The 18,318-nt window shown below is 42.4% G+C and overlaps 1 protein-coding gene across 1 annotated transcript in view; it reads left to right on the forward strand.

Annotated features, from left to right (window-relative positions):
- Positions 1-17,063, forward strand: part of LOC144782656 (carbohydrate sulfotransferase 8-like) — a 149,268-nt gene extending 132,205 nt beyond the window's left edge. Inside the window, exon 3 of the mRNA XM_078662009.1 lies at positions 16,096-17,063. Coding sequence (XP_078518135.1) covers positions 16,096-16,907 — 812 coding nt within the window. The 3' untranslated portion in view covers positions 16,908-17,063. The remainder of the gene's footprint in view (positions 1-16,095) is intronic.
- Positions 17,064-18,318: the final 1,255 nt, after the last annotated feature.

Genomic DNA, 18,318 nt, shown 5'->3' on the forward strand with positions numbered 1-18,318 from the left:
ATGGGTGCCAGTTAGTACGCGTGTGTGTGTGTGTGTTAAGTGCTCGATACGCCTAGTGTCTTGATGTGAGGTTATAAACCTAGAAAATGGACTGATTGGCTTGTGTAGTGCGCGCTACTATGTGGATTAATAAAGTTATTATTTCTACGAAGTGGATGTTTTTGGCGGTCTCCTGTGTAGAAAAACTGCTGTCTTCCCCTCATCATGTGCGTCGCTCCTAGCTACTCTTAACGGTGCACCATGGCGCCGTGGCGCACAGTTTGGGAACCACCGATCTAACGGATCACTGACAGAATATCGAGGAGCAAAATATTGACCTGCCAAAATATCAATGAAAAAATGTAGAATGACAGAATATCGACTTCCTATCTACAAACAGGTAAGTACAAAAATATTGAATCCAAAATATCGTTGTAAATAATATAGTTTGTTAAAATATCAAATTTTTTAAATGTCTTAAAAGTAATGTAAAATAATGAAATAATGAATATAATTAAGTAAAACATACTTAAAAATACTTAAATAACCTTAATATTAATACATAATTAATGTAAATTTGAGAAAAAACATGCATTTTTATTTTGTATTACATATATATGTTAACTTAATAATATTAAAAACTATTCAATATTTTTAGTGTTGGATAGCGGGAGTGTAACATTTTCTATTCCGACTCCAGTGAGTGCAACAGTAGGGCAAGCGTTGGATAGCGGGAGGGTAAAAATGACTATTTCCACTCCAGTGAGTGCAAGAGTAGGGAAAGCATTGGATAGCCGGAGGGTAAAAATGACTATTCCCACTCCAGTGAGTGCAATAGTAAGGAAAGCGTTGCATAGCGGGAGGGTAAACATCACTATTGCCAATCCAGTGAGTGCAACAGTAGGGAAAGTGTTGGATAGCATAGGGGTAAAAATTACTATTCCCACTCTAGAGAGTGCAACAGTAGGGAAAGTGTTGGATAGCGTAGGTGCAAAAATTACTATTCCCACTCCAGTGAGTGCAACAGTAGAGAAACTGTTGGATAGTGTAGGGGTAAAAATTACTATTCCCACTACAGAGAGTGCAACAGTAGGGAAAGTGTTGAATAGCGTGGGGGTAAAAATTACTTTTTCCCACTCCAGTGAGTGCAACAGTAGGAAAAGTGTTGGATAGCGTAGGGGTAAACAGTAGGGGAAGTGTTGGATAGCATAGGGGTAAAAATTACTATTACCACTCCAGAGAGTGCAACAGTAGGTAAAGTGTTGGATAGCGTAGGGGTGAAAATTACTATTCCCACTCCAGTGAGTGCAACAGAAGGGAAAGTGTTGGATAGTGTAGGGGTAAAAATTACTATTCCCACTCCAGAGAGTGCAACAGTAGGGAAGGTGTTGGATAGTGTAGGGGTAAACATTACTATTCCCAATCCAGTGAGTGCAACTTTAGGGAAAGTGTTGGATAGCGGGTAGGAATAATTTACTATTCCCACTCAAGTGAGTGCAACAGTAGGGAAAGTAATGATTTTATAATTAAATATATATATATATATATTAATTATCAATACCAATACAAAATTAATAAAAATGAATTACCAATGACAAATTATTTAATATTTAATTAATTATAAACACCAATAAATATTAATGATGAAAATAATTACCTATTAATAATTAATTAACAACACATCGATTTTAAATACCAAAAATTAATAAGTAATACTCTTTTTTACGAATTAATAATTAGTTAACAGTAAATTAATTATCAATACACAAAAACAATTTCAATAATGACTTAATTACAATTAAATTACTTCCCACCCTATTCCACTGTAAACCTACAACCCACTCCAAATAATAAGTTAATGCAATTAATATAATGATCAATTAATCAATGAATAAAAATTAATTACCAATTATTAAAAAATAATTACCAATTAATAATTAACAATACATTATCAATACAAATAAATACAAATAAATAATTACTTAATTACAATTAAATTATTTTCTATCTTATTCCCCTATAAACCCACAACCCGCTCCAAATAATAAATTAATACAATTAATATAATGATCAATTAATCAATGAATACATTAATTACAATTAATAACAACTAATTACCAGTTAATAAATAATTAACAATAAATTAATGATACAATTCCAATAAACACAAATTAATATTTACTTAATTACAATTAAATTACTTCTCACCCTACTCCCCTATAAACCCACTACGAGCTACAGAACTAAAACGCTAAATTAAGTAAAAAATAATTAATAATTCCTAAAAATTAATATTTAATTTACTATAATTAAATTACTTCCCATCCTATTCCCCAATAAACCTACAACCCGCTACGGAATTAAATTACGCAAAAATTAAATAACATAAAATTCATTACTTAAAAAAATTGTAAACATACATTACAAAAATAATACATACTTTTAACACATATACTAACACTTAAAAGACTGTAAAAAAAACTCGATATTTTTAACAACTATAATATTACTGTCGATATTACTAACTTCGATATTATAAAAATTGATATTTCTTACCTGAATTTCAATATTCTGCACCACTATATTTTTGTAACTCGATATTATGTCCACTCGATATTTAAAACTCAATATTTTGCCATTTCGATATTAAAAATTCGATATTATGACTGTTCACTCCATCTAACATGGATCACTTCTTGAAATGTGTATGTCACTCCCTTTTTAGGTCTCGCCTATGCAGCGCGCATGTGATTCATAGGAGACCTTTAGCCGTCATACAGCTCTTTTTAGAAGCACATACTCATGCTTGTGGTATCATACAGCTTGCGGGAGTGCGCAGTGGCGTGCCACAAGCACAAGTATATGCTTTGAAAAAGAGCAGGCTGCGCGCGCAGGCACGCACCTTTGCCATGCTTTTAAAAAAATTCCTTTTAGAGTGCGCGCGTGCACCACTCCCGGGCTTGCCTTTCTTGAAAGTGTTAGTTGGGAAATGACATCTTTACCACTTGACATGTAATGTCATATCATGCTAACTTTCACACTTTACGAGTATGTTCTTCCGTTTGCTTTTGAAACAGCATCCTCTGATGTGAGTGAGCTAGGCTGGCCAACGTCTCTCTCTTATCTCTTTTGCAACATTTATCCACACTATCACGTTTTCCCTTTGTCGTGAGCTCAGCCTTGCGTGATACTGCGCACGCAGTCTGCACTCATTGGAACCTGCCGTCTAAACTGGTTACGTTACGTCTGCCTTGAAAACTACGCCGATTGACAGCAGTTATGCTAGTGCGTGGGGATCATGTTTACAAACACCGTGCACACTCTCAAAGAGCAAGTACACATCTGCAGGTCTGGGCTTCGTACATTCTCAATGCAGGAGTGGACTGAAGAATGTTTTTGGCGAGATAGCGTGGTCGGTGGTTAGCTTTGTTACGTCTAGTTTTAGTGCCTGACCTCTAGTTTAGAGATCAGAAAACAACGTCTCTTTTCCGGGTGAATGTTTTTGAGGCCAGTCCTAGGTGTGTGTTATTGAGTCTTTGCTAGTAAGAATTATGTAACAGAAAATGCAAAGTATTTGGCGAGGCAATTCATTGCATAATGCTGCCACGTTTCTTCTGACTCAATATTTTTGAGATTGTTCCCCTAGGCTCTTTGTGTTCTGTGAAAACTTCCGGCTGGTGCGAGATGGCCACATGTAGGAAAGTCCGTCAGAGAGTTGGCCTGTGGCACTTTATTGAGATTACCACGTCACATTGACCAGTCAAATGTTTCTACTATAATCTCCCTAGCGTCTAGGAACAATCATTGGCATAGTCAATAGGTCTCGCCTTTGGGACCTTATAAGTATTTAGTTTTGCAGCACAATATCCTTACTGCAGCAACATTAACTGCTGCATGTCTAAACACTTATAAGGTCCCAAAGGCGAGACCTATTGGCTATGCCAATACTTGTTTTACAGTGTGACCGCATGTAGTACCTTATTCTGAGATGGCACATTTCTTGGAATGTTTATGTCACTCCCTCTGTTACAAGTGTCACTGTATGTTAAACCACATTTTGAGATGGCTCACTTGTTGGAAAGTGCATGTCACCCTTTTATTTCAGGCTACCACGTTATAACTTATTCTGTGATGGCTCACTTGTTGGAATGTGTATGTCATCTCTTTGTTGCCAGTTCTACTGCATGTTATACATCATTCTGAGATGGCTATGTCTAGGAATGTGGATGTCACCCCTTTCAGTTTTGCCACATATTACACCTCATTCTGAGATGGCTCACTTCTTGGAGTTTTCATGTCAACCTCTTTATTGGCAGTACCACTGAATGTTATATCTTATTCTGAGATGGCTCACTTGGAATGTGCATGTCAACCCCTTTATTTCCAGTGCTACCGCATGTTATGCCTCATTTCGAGATGTCTCACTTCTTGGAATATGTATGTCACCCTTTTATTTTCAGCGCTATCACACCTTATGCCTCATTCTGAGATGGATCACTTTTATTCTTTAAATTATGAGTTTTGTGTAATATTCCTATCTGTAAGCCAGTAATTTCAGGGCAACCATCATTTTGTATTATCAGTATTTCCAATGGTATTAGATGATGTGCTGTCCTATTACAGTGATTCACAGTGTTTTGTTACCTAGCAAGGTCACAAGCCCTTTTTACAGCTCACCATGCGCCAAAGAGAACAGCTCCAAGGTACATGGATCCATCTGCATTCCCACATGATCTGTCCACACATACATTCACCCATACACCATAAACTTGCATGTATACGTCATACACAAAGTGATGGTTAATCCACTTATAAACACACAAACGTACCATCGCTCGCACAAATCCACAGACATCATACTTTAACCTACATTCTTCATCCATCCACACAAATTCAAAAATCATCCAAATGTAAATTCATTAGCCATCCAGACTCCCCCAACAGCTCACCAATCCACTCCATCATCCTATGACCCAAACCTCTATCCACTCATATAGCGATTCAGCAATTCACCTGATTTACCTAATGCACATTTAACCATTTACCCACTCAGCCATCCATACACTTACCAATCTACGCAACCATACTGAGGCATACACGTCAAATAGGTAAGGTTGTTTGTACTGTTGAGGTAGACTGTGCTGTACCTGTTATATATAGGAAACTTGTTTTGCTGATGTAGTGGTAGAACTTATCTGTCAGAGATAAAAGCTTGTACTGCTGTTATCATGCTGTACCTGTTTGAAGAAAGAGAGGTTTGCACTGCTGAAGCCCGGTTGTACCTGTTATGTGAGGGTAGCTTGCACTGATGACAGTGGACTGTACTTTTTCTATGAGGCAGATGATTGCACTTCTGCTGCTGTGCCTATTTTCTGAGGATTGGATGCTAAAACTGTGAATAGTGTGCTATACCTTTTCTGTGAGAGAGTGAATCTTTTTTTTTAATTTTTTTTTATTAAAACCTTTATTGTACAGAAGGCGCGCACAGATACGGGCCTACAACCCACCGGGCCGGCCACCACAATAAAGAAACATACGAGGCAACACAGGAGAGACAACAGGATTTCTAAATAGCTCATATGAAAGGCAAAGGCAACAAGTCTTTGAGTCGCCATCACGGACAGGATAAAAGTAGGTTAATTTTATAATTGAAAAAAAGGGTGTCACAGGATAATGTCAATCTGTAAAGTCCAGAGGGCCGTGGTGGGCCGTGAGCAAGCCGAAGTCTCGAATACAGGAAAAGACCAACAGAGCAATACATTTTGGCAAAGGCAGAACGTGAGTCCCACATCAAGAACAATCACAATCGCTGCTCAACACCCACCCACCACTATCAGGGAACAGAATAATAAAACAGCGAAAAATACGTTTACAAAACTAAAAGCCCTCCGTTACAACAACCCAAGGGAGGAAAAAAAAATGGGGTGGGGAAAAGGAAAAAAGGGGAGGAAGAGGACATCAAAAAAAGGGGAGGGGGAAAGTGAGGGCGCAGCGTCAGTGCACGCCCCCCACGGCTAACAAAGCACCCAATACTAATTCGGCACATGGAACTAGTGGCAACAGGAGAAATGAATGCGTAGTAAACCGTGACAGCAGACATACCAAAAGGGCCATGCCAGCACAAACACCCCGGGGGGCTACGTGCCGACACCGCGCCACGAAATTAGGGGATACATAAGAGCCATAGAACCAAAAAGAGGAACAGGGAAAGATACAATAAACAGACCCCCCCACCACCCCGCACAGCCCACCCTGCACCCCTGCAGAAGGCTATGGCCTACCCCCCAGCAGCGTGCCTGTCGCCCTAATTAGAACCCGAAATATAGAGAAATATAAGAAAGAAAGAATCACTTAGATTAAAAAAGGGGGGGGGAAGGGGAAACAGGGAAAAAACAGCGGGAGAGGAGCCACATAATCAAAACCCCTTCAGCTCCCACCCCCCGCCCGAAAATACTCAGAGCCCACGGGAAGATAATAAACACACGGATAAGCTCCAGGAACGTAAAGACGTAGCAAACATAATCATACAATTATGAACGGATCACCCAACCATACCACAAAATAACAGTCCACAGAGGCAAGATCAGCTCAACCCTGTCCTCGTTTTTCGCAAACTGTAATCGTCCAGCGCACCAGGAACCAGATCACATAAAACAGGAGGTGAATAACAGGGAGTCGAATCAAAAATACACTCAAGTTGTAGCGATCGTGACCCGGATGATCCAGAAAGTACAGTAACCACTTCAAGCAAAGCAGGCAAAGTTCCGATGAGAATACGGAGAAAGCCGGTCCAGCGGCACCGTCACAGGATCTTCGTACGGCCATGTGAGGCAAAAGAGGAAAAAGAAACCCATCGAGGTCGGTCCAGACGGGATCCAGCCGGGGAACCTCCGGAGCAGAAGGAGGCACAGGACGAAGAAGGGCAGCGGACCCCCGCACATCCACACCATCAGCAGCCTCCAGGTCCACGACCCCAAGGAAAGTTCCAGCAGCACACAACAGAGATGAAGCCGCACAAACCGTGGGGGGTCTGGCAGGCCCAACAAAGGGACCCCCCTCCAGGATAGCGGTCGGTGCGGTCATGGGTGCCCCCCAGGAGCGCAGGGCGGCGAGGATGTCGCGGAGCGTAGGCTCACCTTTACAGTATTCAGCAAACGTGCCGCGCGGCGGACTCGCATCGCCGGTCCCCGCAAGGCCGAGAATCATGGGGCCGGCCGCCATCTTCGAAGCCCGGCGGGGCCGCTGCGAACACCGACCCCCGCCCGGATATCAGCGGGGCAAAACAGGATACCGGCAACCACCAGCGGAGGTGCCACCAGGGCAGGAAGGGGAGCCACCAGAAGAAGGCGATGCGCCGGCACCCCACACGCCGCCGGCACCGTTCTCTGAGTCCGGGCGGAGGAACTCAAAATGGCCGGGCCGGAGAACAAAGGGGAGACGAGCCATATGTACGGTTAACCCCGTCCATGGAAGTCAGCTCCCCAACACCAGGCCGCAGGACCGCCGGACCAGGCCCGGGAGGCCGCAATCGGTCTATTAGCACATCGGCCCCTCCGACCGACTCCACACCACCACCAAGGGCCGGCCACCGCGCCCCGTCCAGCCCGGGCGCCGCCAAGGAGTGCCAGGCCCGGCCGCTCCGGAGGCCCCGAAGCAGACAGGGGCGTAACTCAGGATCCGTGACACCCAGGAATCACCGGAGCAAACGGTAAGTGCCTGTGAGTTATCGTCGTTCCATTGCACATCGTGGAATACTTCCCGGGGCAGGATAAAGTACAGGATATTTGTGAGAGAGTGAATCTTGAACGCAAGCTGGTGTGTTGTACTTATTCTGTGAAGGAGGGAAACTTGCACTGTTTATGCCCAGCTGTACCTGTTATATGAGGGATGCTTACACAGTAGATTATGTGCTGTACTTATTACATTTCCATTTTCTCAGAAGCATTAGGCATACTTGCTATGGTGTACCAGCCTGTTGGTACCAAAGATGTGTATCTGGGTATGGGTTCTAAGCAGGTGATCTTGACTGGGATCATCCAGTATTTGTCCTCATCTTCTTTGAAGATCTGCAGGACAGGACTCATGGGTTACTCCTAGACCAGCTCATGCTGCTCTCCCCAAGTCTGGTCTGCTTATGTTAGGCCTGCTCGGGTGCCAGGCCTACTGTCTTTGGCCTCCCTCTCCTACATTGCTGTGCCGAAGAACCTGACTAGAGCAGTTCAAGAATTCCAATCTATCCATGTGCTGAAGTTACCCTGCTTTTATAAGTAACTCAAAACTAAAGTTCCTAACCCTGACCATTAACCTGGCCAGCTCTACCAATTTTAGTTGGGTACTCCATGTTGCTTGTTGGGAAATCTCAGACCCACACCCTCCTAACATTATTGACTAAGCTATGCCCCTGCTCACATGTTGAAGGCAATACTTATTTGTTTTGCTAATGTTTGTTTCCTCTCCCCCTCACTTCCTGCAACTCCCTCCTCCCCAGCCAGCATCATCAATATACTTTATTTTGGTCTGATGACAATAAAGGTGCAGTTGCAATAAATACATTATAATAAATAAAACATAGATCAGACAAATATAATAAATAAACATTATGAAAAACAATAATCAATGCAATGAGCCTGGTAGAGAACCTCTGGGGAAACAGTTACCTCTATCAACATAAACCTCCATAGTAACCTAAGACTAGGCAATAACGTGGTCTACCATGTTGAGTACCCCGACCACGCCAAGAGAAGGATTATCTCTCTCATAATGTCCATACATATTAAGTACCTTGACCTGCTATTAAATCATTTTAAAAGTTCACATAAAAAGAGGTAAGATTAAAATCAATTGGTAAAAATAATTTAGGCTATTGTTATAGGATTTGTTAGACGTATACCTCATACATGAATTGCAGGAATAATGGTTTCAGATTCCCTGATGGTAGACTTTTCATTCGTATTGACCAAACCCCCAAACAAAACGTGAGACCACAAATATTACTGAAACTTCCATGTTACTTTTCAATATTTGCAGTGCCTCCCAATAGTGTCTTACACCCTCCAACTTTCACAATGCAATTATCATTTTTTTGCGTAAAATTGAATATCTGGGGCAAAAGAGCAGAAAGTGGGCCCATGGTTCCTTTGATGATGGGCAAAAGGTGCATGTCTCTAGATCACGCTCCATTTTGCACCATCTCGAGGTAAAGGATTTTAAGGGTGGGAGTCAGATATGAACTGGAAATATAGACGTTTAGCCCCGGCGGGATAAATCTTGTCCAAAAAGAATTAAACATTGGGGGAGCATTTGTGAGGCAGGAATTGACCTGTTAGAGACCCCTCCCTGTGCTTGACCCAGGTTCTAGTCAAAGCCCGATACCAGTAGATTTGATTCAAGATCAGCTTATCACCTTTAGTGACTTCATCAGGAGTAATCCATAGGTTTCCAAAACTAAGACATTCAAACTGCTTTTTGACATGCTTCAACCATGGGGTGGGGATGAGTTTGTGACAATTAATCGGGTCCCTGAGTGCTCCTCTGCAAATAGTTAAACCCTCACCCAATATACCAATAGTATGAGAAAAGACACCAAGTGCATGGGGTTAAGGGCTAGATCAAATCTCAAATGAACCAATGGGGCTTGTTGTGGCAAATTGAGAAGACCTTTCATAAATTTGTTTTCCTCAATGGATAATATGGATGCATCAGTATAGCCCCAAATCTCTGCCCCATAAAAGGCAACTGACACTGTGGTGGCTTGATAGAATTTTAGGGCTGGTGACACAGTCCCTCCTGCTGCGGACTTGTGTTTCCTTCTGATTAAGAGTGTGCGCTGGTTTAGTCCGACCTTACTCTTATCTATTTGCATCCCCCATTTTAGAGAATCTGACATCCTTATGCCCAAATAGTCGAAGTGAGCAGTCTGCTCTGTCGCGGAGCCATTATTTGTTATTTTTCCTCTAAAGGACCTTTGAGGATTAATCCTCATAAATCTGGTTTATTTCGAAGCCTCTGTTTTTACAGAAACTGCAAACGAATCCAGTGCCTTCTGGAGTCACGTGGGGGTTCTGGAAATAAGTACTGTGTCATCATCAAACATTAAGATTAGGACCCGGACACCAGCAAGTTGTGGAGCAACATGTTCAAATGCAGAGACCCAGTTCACCATTCCATTACTATACAAAGAAAATAAGGTTGGGTCAAGTACACAGCCCTGTTTGTCCCCCCTTCTGATGGGGATCTTTTCTGTTCCACCTTACTTAAGCAAAGGTGTTGGTATGCAATATTCTAAGAATCCAGAGGAGATCCTCTGGAACCCCATAGTTTCCCAGCTCCCTCCATAGCCTATACCTAGGGACCAGATGGAAAGCTGACCAAAGGTCAATAAAGGCAACATATAAGTGTTATTTCTCTAGGGTGACAAACTTCCAACACAGAACGTTAAAATGAAAAGCCTGGTCAGTGGTGCGTATGTTGTTCCTGAAACCTGCCTGGGCATCTTCCAGGATATGGTTATTGGCAAGCCAAGTTAGCAGCTGGCGCTGTCTGCAGAATATTTTTTGGCTGTTATCCAGCAAGCTAATAGGCCTGTAGTTTGATAGTTTGTTGCTGCCCTCCTTCTTTTAGGTCTCGCATAGGCAGCGCATGCGCTGCCTCTCCGAGGCATCAAGTAATCAGTATTAGTGGTGAAAACTTTGTTTTTTCGCTTGCCATTGGTTACATCTGGGATTGCTCTTCTTATCTCACTCATTGATTGGCTGGTGGTTGATATGTCACTTCCGTTTTGCTTCAGTTTTGCAGGAAGCAGTACCGACCAACTACAGTTTAGTTCCGCTGCTGGGCTGTTACCTTTTTATTTAGGGACCACTTCCTTGTTTTGTACTGCTGCTCTTCCCTGCGCTACAAGCCTATCTTGTGTGTTCGGTGCCCCTGCTCATCAGCACCTAATTGCGCCGTCGCTGCTCCTAGCCACATGGCTTCAGCTGCGTGTCTTCGTGCCCCTGTTTGTCGCTACCCCTTCTCCGTGTGGTGCACTCCACCACCATCTCCCGTCGCTGCGCCTATCCCCATCAGCTGGTTTATAAGGCTTATCATTATGGTGAAGGAAGTAACTTTAGAATAGCGTCAATTCCAGCTCAATCAAACATAGCTCACCAAAACTAAAGGCCTATTGTACGGATTCAACGTTTTCATAGTTGTTTTATCAATGGTTCCTGTAGTGTGGATCATAGGTGAGTTGCTGTCACTTTAATGCTGTTTTCTCCATTGTTGGAGGATGTGCAACACCCAGTGGCCGTTGCTAACGTTTATGGAATGCTAGTGTTCATTAAATATGGCGCCTTGATAATATTGAAAAGAAACCGATTCTTGCACAGTCATGTTGATCATGGCTTTTAAATAATATTGTTGAAAAAGAATACTGAGGACCTGGTCTGTCAAGGAGATATCTGGTGCCCGGACGGAATGCCAAACATACATTTGTCGTGGTAGCAGCACCCCTCGGGGCACAAGGTCTTAGTCAGAAAAGGCTGCAGTGAGTCCCTGAGATGCTCCTCGCAGGTACCGTGCACCAGAATGCAGGATTTTATTGAAAGAAATGGCAGTGCCTACTCCGTGGAGCCTGAGCGGTGAAAGACGGTTGTACACTGCATGGTCTGTCCTCTCTGCATGCGCTCTCTACTGTTCACACTCTCTCCCTGTGCACCTTGTGTCTGTGGTACTTGGCAGACTCTGCCTCGGGTGTGTGGTATGGTGGCTTATCTTTCCACCCCATGATCCACCTTTGTCTTTGCCCATGCTGTCTGTGGTTACTCGTGGCCTCTGCTAGTGTGCTTTCTTACCAACTCACATATGTTGCTCTGTCTCGTGCCAGTAACTATATTGACCATGGGTTTTCTACGTTGTACTAATTCATTCCACTTCATGCTCATCCTTTCGCTTGCCATTGGCTGTGTCTGCTCAACCAGTTGCTGCTCTTAAACACCCCCTCCCACCTTGGTGGCCTGTGTTCTCTTTCTCTGCTGTATAGTTCTTGATTCATTCTGCCTGCCTGTTCAGCCTCTGAGTTTCTTATGGCCCTCTACACCCTTTATCTCCCATCTCTGCCTGGGTCTCCATGGTTGCTCCCTTAGCTCTATCTCTGGACATGCTCTGCTGAGTACTTCAGTCTGCATTCAACTCTGACCCTGCACACGAATGTGGCTCTCTGTGTCGCCTCAGTGCCTCCCCAGGGCTTCTAGCAGCACCAAGTGTGCACAAGAAATACTGTCACCAATATTCAAATGTCGGTCAGTGCAAACTATTTGCTAATATGGCATATCATTGCAAATCAATTTCAGATTGCAAATGTCTGTCAACAAGACCACAATATTTTATTTAAGAAAAGTATGTTACAGTAGGCTAGATTTATTTGATAGTAAATTGTGTTGCTGCATTTTTATAGCATTTCACACTCCTGTTGATGTTGTAAAGCACTTTGGTGATGAAAGTGTAACTGTAAAGACCTTCTTAAGTACCTCGTTAGAAGGGTGTGATCTCTTTGGGAAGTGCTAGGTGTAGTTTGTGAGAGTCACAGACATGCGTCAAACATATAGCCCCTTTTAAACATGTGGAAAGGTGTGGGAAATGGTGCAGTCATCTTAACAGGTGCATATCTTTCTTTTAGGATTCGCCCTTCCCATAAGCATAAAGTATTTGAAAAATCTCAGGATGTTAGAACTCTCCATAAGATAGATCCTTGTTTGCGTCTAGCCTAGAGAGAAAAGGTTTTACCTGTCTGGCCACCGACATGCATTAAATAAAAATCATAACTAGAAATATATGCATAGATAAATATATAGATGGGCTTTAGATTTTCCTCTTCACTGGTCTGTGACATTGCCAATGGCATCTTGCTTCCGCATACTTCTGCATAAAGCATTGAGCAATAGGCCAGCCTGCTTCAGCCATTGTCTCTCCTGTACCATTTTACCGGATTACAAGTGAGAAGTAGTGCACATCAGGGCTTTAGGGCTAGTCTCTCCTTTAATTTTGTTTCTATTTTTTGTATACTTTTCTTTTCTTTTAAATAACTTTGCAAAAATGCATGTTTGCTAATGCTTGTTTTTAACCCAGTCATTTCAAAATACGTGTTCAAAATACAGGTATTCGTTTGTCAGAGAACGTTCTCTAATACATGCAAAAAGATACAATTATAAACACTGTTTTCGTGAAGCTTGTGCATTTTTTTACTATAATTTGGTATAGCTTGCACTTTTTTCCTACATGATCACTCCACTACAAACAAAATATGTAAAACACATTGTCATTTACAGTGCCAACAGCTCTGACTTTCACAAATGCGAGACCCATTGCATTGCAAATGCTTGTTATAGATTGGGATAATAGTAGCACCCTGGCAGGATGGTGAAATTGTGCTGCCCTTCATGTTGGTGTAAACCAATTGATTGAGGTAAGGGTCCCAGACCTCAGGTTTAGATAGAAACAAATCTCCTGGAATATCATCCAGTCCTGGAGCATTTCCTTTCTTGGTTTGTTTACGGGCATTCTTTGTTTCGCTTAGGGTAAAACAGAGAGGGTCCCAGGGGGAAAGGGCCACACTTGTCACATAAGTGGAGGGTTGGGGGGCATGAAAACATCCACTGTCTCCTGGAGCCTATCAAATCGCTTTCCTAGAGCCTCCTCCTTAAAAAGTGTCATAAAGTGGGTAACCCGTTTATCGGGCTGTATACCAGCCCGCAGTTGATCATCAGTGGTGCGTGTACCTTCAGCCATTAGCTTCCACAAGGACTTGATGTTTTTGCTATCAAGTGCCTCGGTAAGGTCAGCCCATTGTCCCCACTCCCATCTCTTTTTTGCTGCCAGCAGTGTGGACATATACTTTTTCCTGGCCATAGATATCTCAGGTTTGCTGCCTTTTAAAAATATTTCTATCAGGGAGGTTTTTTTCCTATTTACAATCTTTACCAAACCAGCGAGGTTGTTTCTTCATGATACTTCCCCTTGTTCTAGCCTTAAGCTAGAGGGGCTTTATTTAATCCAAGAATGGTCAGTGCGCGGTGACAAAGTTAAACTGACAATGAGCATTAGCAGGTGCATCATAGGCCGAAAAAATATAAATAAGGGCTTCATAGATTTGCCTCTGGAACATCACATTAGATTAAACGTCTGCCCCTTTTCTGTTACGCCTATTATTAACTGTATCGACTGAGCTGGAAAAAGTTAAGGGCACCAGGGTATCACTCATGAATATGGCTAGGTCGAACCTGACACATAATGCCTGGTGATCACTGTCCGACCTATTGATTATGACCATGTCCACCAGCGCTGGCCAGAGTGCCTGGTCAATAAATATTTAATCAATACGGCTAGTTGAAACACCTCTTTTAAAAGTTGGAGGTGGAAGGAAGTCAGAGCGGGTGTTGGCAATGGCAATTCTCAGGTCATATTCAACCATCAGTTCTTCTAATTGGGAGGCGACAACTATTTGTTTCAATGCTACTTGACCCTTGACACCCTCTAGAGATGCTAAGCCCTCAGGTTCTGCTGGTCTTGCCATATTCATCCCATCCGAGAGAGTCTGGTATTGCAATCCCCCGCAATTATTTTTTAAAGCACCTTGGTTGAATTGGTCAGCATATCTCTGAGCTAGTCTGCTATTGGGGAGACCTAGTTGGGCAGGACTGATCTAATGTATTTGTTTACAATAAAAATTGTCTCTATCCTTGTAACATATTCATCATTATTTTCAGGCCTAAGAGATCCTCCCCAGTCCAATTCCCTTTACTTCTCCCCCTTCTCCTAATTTCTTTCCTACTTTCAGATGTCCCTTTTTGCCATTTTCTTCCACTTTCCTCTGTCTCCATTATCCAGTGTATCTGTTGCTCAGACATATTTCTCTCTACAGGGCCCACACCTCCCGTTTTTGTTCTCTCACTATTTCTCTTTCTCCCCACACCTGGCCCCTCTCCAATTGTGGTTCCCTCTCTCTCATAACTTTGCTGAAACTCACCAACATCCCTAGCACGTCAAGGCTCTGGAACATGTAGCTCCAATCTTCATAATGACAGATATGTCAGTGGGTGACTTGTAATTACTGTCCACATTTATAAACCTGAAAATCCAACATTTACCCTTCAACAAAAGTCCAATATTTACAAGGTACAGGATTATGCTAAAAGAGCCTGTCTTGTCCACAGAAGTATTTGTGATTTTTGCTTATGTTGCTATTGGCACTGATTTTCATGGGCCATCATTCTGCAACAAATGTTTCTGTACGGGCAGACAGTGTGGCTTCTGATAAGTTGAAACATTTACTTAATGAAGCTGAGGATCTGGTGCCAAATGCTTCCTTTTCATGCCTCCCATTCTAGCTCCTTCATATATCTATCATGGCTTCAGAGGATCTGGTGCTCAGTGGACTAATGTTTCCACTGCAGGGGCCTGTGTGTGACCTCATGGTCACAGGTTCAAAGGTTCACATCCTGACAGGCCCACTCAACCTTTCATCTATCTGTGTTCATTAAAATGAGTACCATTGAGATGACAACAATAAAAATGTTTTATTCGGCGGCAAGATACCCAAGGGTGAACGTGCGCTTTACAAATACATTTATATATATTTTTTTATGGAGTTCTATATAGCGCGAACTTGACCCGAAGGTATCCGGTATCAGAGTGCTTTACCTAGCACCAGTTGCGTTACATGAGGGCACATTCATTTTGTTAGGCACGGGGAGATTAAGTGATTTGCCCAGAATCACAGGACGTTCAGCGTCATTGCTGAGACTCGTACCCGGTTCCCCAGATTCGAGGTCGACCGCCTTAGCCATTAGGCCAATAACATATGTTATGTTATGTTACGTTCTCTGCATTTACACAAAGTATTTACTCTTTATATAAGTAGACCTTCAGTAGTCTATGCTTGTTGTATTTGGTACATTTAAAAAATATGTATTTAAAATACCAAGGCTTTTCATGACACTTATTGTTTTCAGGTATGAGAAAAGCATTTATATGGTGCTCTGTCTAGCCTGTCACCCATTTTCTATTGATGTGTAAGAAAGTTATTGTGATGTGTATTGCATTTTACGTAATCTTTAATGTAATCCTTACTTTTTGCAGAATATGAAGAAAGTTGGTTAGATGTTCAGAAAGAGCGGAAGCTCGTTTTAAGGTACATATGCGAGAAGTACAAACTTCACCGGAATTCCAGCCTTCCAGATCCAAGTGTTGCCAAGATGATGTATGTAGAACACAAACATAAATTAATCTACTGTGAGGTGCCCAAGGTTGGTTGCTCCAGCTGGAAGCGGATCATTCTTCTCCTCAAGATGAACATGACCAGCAATTACTTTGAGTTGTCGAATGAGGTTGTCCACTCCAGACAATCATTTGAAATCTTGAGCTCCTTCCCTCGGGACAGACAGCGGCAGCTGCTCAGCAGTTACACCAAGGTGATGTTCACCCGGCACCCATTTGAGAGACTTGTTTCTGCCTACCGCGACAAGTTCCTCCGCAATCGGCAAAATAAATACTACATAAAAACAATGGCAGAATTGATTAAATCAAAAGTCAGCAAATCTAAAAATTCAACCGGACCGGTCACCTTCCTGGAATTTGTCCACTTTATCTTGGATGAGAATCCTAAATACAGTGACACTCACTGGAAACCAATGTCCTCGCTCTGTGATCCATGCAACATTCATTATGACATCATAGGCAAATTTAAGAAACTGAAAGAAGATTCTGATCAAGTGCTCAGGAGCATTGGGGCTTCTAAAGATTTTCGTTACCCTTTTATTATAGAACCATCAACACAAACGAGCAGCAACATTAAAAAGACATATTTCAGTAATCTGAGCACTCAAGATGTGCTGAGCCTTATGAAGAAATACTACATGGACTTCATGTTGTTCGACTACCCAGTATTCTAAAAGAAGAAAGACTGCAAGAATGATGTCAGTTTCTTAATACGTTTTACTTTCCCCATTTAAGCGGTACTGCTGACTAGAGGAGTTCTTGTTTCTTGCTGACGGTGTTCATGTCCTATATAGGGGGAACATCCTTTACAACGCAACTGTTATAACGAAGTACCTTTACGACGCAACCATTACAGCGCAACTTTTACAACGACTTGCGCTGGGGGGGCGCTATAGGATAGGGAATCGTTTCCAACACCTTCCCTACTATCCACGGGGACTGGAGTTGGAATAGTAAATTAAACTATTCACTATCCAGCGCCCCCCAACGCAAGTCGTTGTAACGACTTGCGTTTTAAAACTTGCGTCGTAAAGGCATGCATTGTAATAGCATGCGTTGTGACGTCATACAACCCTATATAGGATATTTCAATGTTTCAACTTTTTTTCTCTTTTAGTTGGCACATAAATTATATTGAATTAATGCAAATGGTATCGGCATGTTAATAGTTTTCTTTGTTGAGCCTATGTCACTAGAATATAAACAGGAAACATTCATTTGCGGAATATAAATCCAGGCACAGTAGTTGCCAATCCACTAAGCCATGTTCTCACTCACAGGCACCAGTAATTCAGTAAGGGCATAAAGTGCACTATTAACTGAATTCCGTGATTTATTTTTTCCCCCAACACTTTCATGGGAATAAGTCTTTGATTTGGAATCTTTATAGATTGTTAGGATGCCCATCTTCAGATCTTCGGATCTTCGTCAGTGTACTGTGTTAATACTTTACCAGATGCAATATAGAACAGGATAAAAGATGAATGCAGCAAATCTGGCTTTTCTGTATGGTCACCTCAGATTTAGCACCTTTTTTCTGGACCCTGGTTTTGCAGTTTTTTAAAATCTCTAGGCACTTTACCCCTGCTAAACAGGAGCGAAGAGCCTGTGCCCCCCTTTAAACATGGTTAAATTAGCTTACCCCTGATTGACATATTTATTCTGCCTATAATGTCCTAGTATATAGTTAATTAAATACAAGGAGGGGCATCCTCTGTGTTGTCCACGGCAAGAAGCAGTGTGTAACCTTGCAATTTGTCCTGATCAGGAAGGTTGAGAGGGCTGTAAAGTTGAAACTGGCTACCCTTGCCCTTGAGGGTAAGAAGTTGGCCATGGCTGCTGAAGAGAAAAAGGCAGCAGCAGCCCTATGTACAGAATCTGAGATGAGAACTGGGGATTAGCCTCTGGAAGCACCTGCTGATTTTCAGAAGAGATTCACTGTTGGTCTTAGATGCATCTGACTAGGTTAAGTATGCCCCCATAAAAGAGGCCATCACGTTCACATTTGGTTTAACCCCAGCACTATCACCCATAGTTGAGGAAGTCCCAGAAACTGTGACACCAGTCTTGAGATGATTTTGTGGT

Source organism: Lissotriton helveticus, chromosome 9 (assembly GCF_964261635.1).
Source record: "Lissotriton helveticus chromosome 9, aLisHel1.1, whole genome shotgun sequence".
Taxonomy (NCBI): domain Eukaryota; kingdom Metazoa; phylum Chordata; class Amphibia; order Caudata; family Salamandridae; genus Lissotriton; species Lissotriton helveticus.